At 39.5% G+C, this 2,627-nt stretch overlaps 1 protein-coding gene across 1 annotated transcript in view; it reads left to right on the top strand.

Moving 5' to 3' along the window:
- SARC_12563 (hypothetical protein) overlaps positions 1-761 on the top strand; it is a gene marked incomplete at its 5' end in the record, with an annotated part of 2,176 nt that extends 1,415 nt beyond the window's left edge. Inside the window, one exon of the mRNA XM_014293328.1 lies at positions 499-761. Coding sequence (XP_014148803.1) covers positions 499-684 — 186 coding nt within the window. The remainder of the gene's footprint in view (positions 1-498) is intronic.
- Positions 762-2,627: the final 1,866 nt, after the last annotated feature.

The following is a 2,627-nucleotide window of genomic DNA, read 5'->3' as shown; positions in this document are numbered from 1 at the left end:
ACACACACACACACACACACACACACACACACACACACACACACACATATATATATATATATATATGTATGATATACTTCAGATACCATATGTATTATTGGAATTAATTCGGTTATAGGCTATAAAGATGCATCGTATATACTCTCATATACACATGAAATACTGTACATACATACATTTATCACCATATGTATGTTCTTAAATCTATTCGCATGCAAGCGTATTCCCAGCAACCGGTTAATTGATCGTTCAGTATATGTATGCAGCACTTGCACTTTCTGCTCATGCCTCTTATTTTGGGTATCATCCCTCTCAGTCCAGCCTGATGATGATAGCGTGTTGACGTGTCTATCACCCAGCGCAGATTGATATAGTTGTAATTACAATCATGAACGGTTACACACAAGTATCAGTGACTGTGCTTAAATGTATATTTGTCATACATGGTATATATGAAAGCCCAGAATTCAATAGAAACACATCTTCTCGACACTGCAGCTACATCTGCGTCAAGGTCAGATCTGGCGGTCGGGTCTGGAACTGCCAGAGATCATCGAGGGAGTGAAGAAATTGGGCTACGAAACAATTAGTTGCAGTCAGAATCCCCATAGCAACCAAGAGAATCTAGGCGATGGCAAGCACCCCTGCTGTCACAAGCTCACGTTGCGCAGGACCGTAAGGTGAATGAATATATACAAGTACATACACAAGTGGTACCACAATAAGATAAGTATTAAATAAATCTATAGATTAGTATGCAGTCTACAGATAATAAGATAAGTATTAAATAAATCTATAGTATATAGTATGTAGACTACAGATAATCAGATAATAAGATAAGTATTAAATAAATCTATAGTATAGTATGTAGTCTACAGATAATAAGACAAGCATTAAATAAATCTATAGTTTAGTATGTAGTCTGCAGTTAATAAGACATGTATTGAATAAATCTATAGTGTAGTATGCAGTCTACAGATAATAAGATAAGTATTAAATATATCTATAGTCTACAGATAATAAGACAAGTATTAAATAAATCTACAGTATAGTATGTAGTCTGCAGTTAATAAGACACGTATTAAATATATCTATAGTGTAGTATGTAGTCTACAGATAATAAGATAAGTATTAAATATATCTAAAGTATAGTGTGTAGTCTACAGATGGGAGTGCAACTATCTATACCATGCTCTATGGGGTATGTAGAGTCCGGTGGCTACCACCGAACTTCCTGTAGTTGATATGCAGCAACCTTGCTCTCTCAGGCGCACTTGGCATAGTGTCGCATTAGGATTGAGATGTGTATGTTTTCATACAGGGTGCTTACTGCGGGTGTAGCAGAGTGGGCATACCCATACCTACATTTATACTACAGGCCAACCTCGCACCTCAAGTATTGAGAAAAGTAGTGTAGGATGTACGGTCTCTCATGTGTATGTTTTCATACAGGGTGCTTACTGCGGTTGTTGCAGAGTGGGCATACCCATACTCACAATTATGCTACAGGGCAACCTCGCACCTCAAGTATTGAGAAAAGGAGTGTAGGATGTACGGTCTCTTATGCGTATGTTTTCATACAGGGTGCTTACTGCTGTTGTTGCAGAGTGGGCATACCCATACTCACATTTATGCTACAGGGCAACCTCGCACCTCAAGTATTGAGAAAAGGACTGTGGGATGGACGGTCTCTCATGTGTATGTTTTCATACAGGGTGCTTACTGCGGTTGTTGCAGAGTGGGCATACCCATACTCACATTTATGCTACAGGGCAACCTCGCACCTCAAGTATTGAGAAAAGGAGTGTAGGATGCACAGTCTCTCACGTGTATGTCTTCATACAGGGTGCTTACTGCGGTTGTTGCAGAGTGGGCATACCCATACTCACATTTATGCTACAGGGCAACCTCGCACTTCAAATATTGAGAAAAGGAGTGTAGGAAGTACGGTCTCTGATGGCGTGCCTGCCAATCACAATCCATTGTTTTAACTAGTTGTGTACGTATAATAGGTTCAACGCGCCGGATTTTCATTCACATTCCGTAGGCTACGCCCGTCGCTTATTCAAACCATAAAAAATAATTAAAAAACGTCCCTCACTCGCAGCCTGATTGCTGTAATCACTAACACATTTCAACACATTTTATTGGACAGTCTCGTACTCCAAGGAGTACTCGCAGATTCAACGGAGTATCCATCAACCAGTTAGTTTTATTCCTACTCGAGCCGTAGTTCGTCATGTATAGGAAAATCCAATTATCTATGTCGAGTGAGCAACTAATTATTCCTGACTATGCCTAGTGCAAAACTAATTTTCTCTGACCAAGGCTAGTGAGATTTATTCTTGTTGACTAAGTCTAGTAAGAAACTAATTGTTTCTGTCGAGTGAGCAACTAATTATTCCTGACTAAGCCTAGTGCAAAATTAATTTTCTCTGACCAAGGATAGTGAGACTAATTCTTGCTGACTAAGTCTAGTAAGTGAGACAAATTCAAACTAATGGTTTCTGTCGAGTGAACAACTATTATTCCGGCCATACCTCGTAGTGCATGTGATCATATCAGAAACACTCACTTTCTGCTGCCTGTGCACCTGACCTGGGCAATCTGTTGGCCATAGTCAATTC

This window comes from Sphaeroforma arctica, assembly GCF_001186125.1.
Source record: "Sphaeroforma arctica JP610 unplaced genomic scaffold supercont1.2400, whole genome shotgun sequence".
NCBI classification, from domain to species: Eukaryota; class Ichthyosporea; order Ichthyophonida; genus Sphaeroforma; species Sphaeroforma arctica.
The sequence above is the reverse complement of the archived record's forward strand: the minus strand, read 5'-3'. Positions and strand labels throughout refer to the sequence as shown.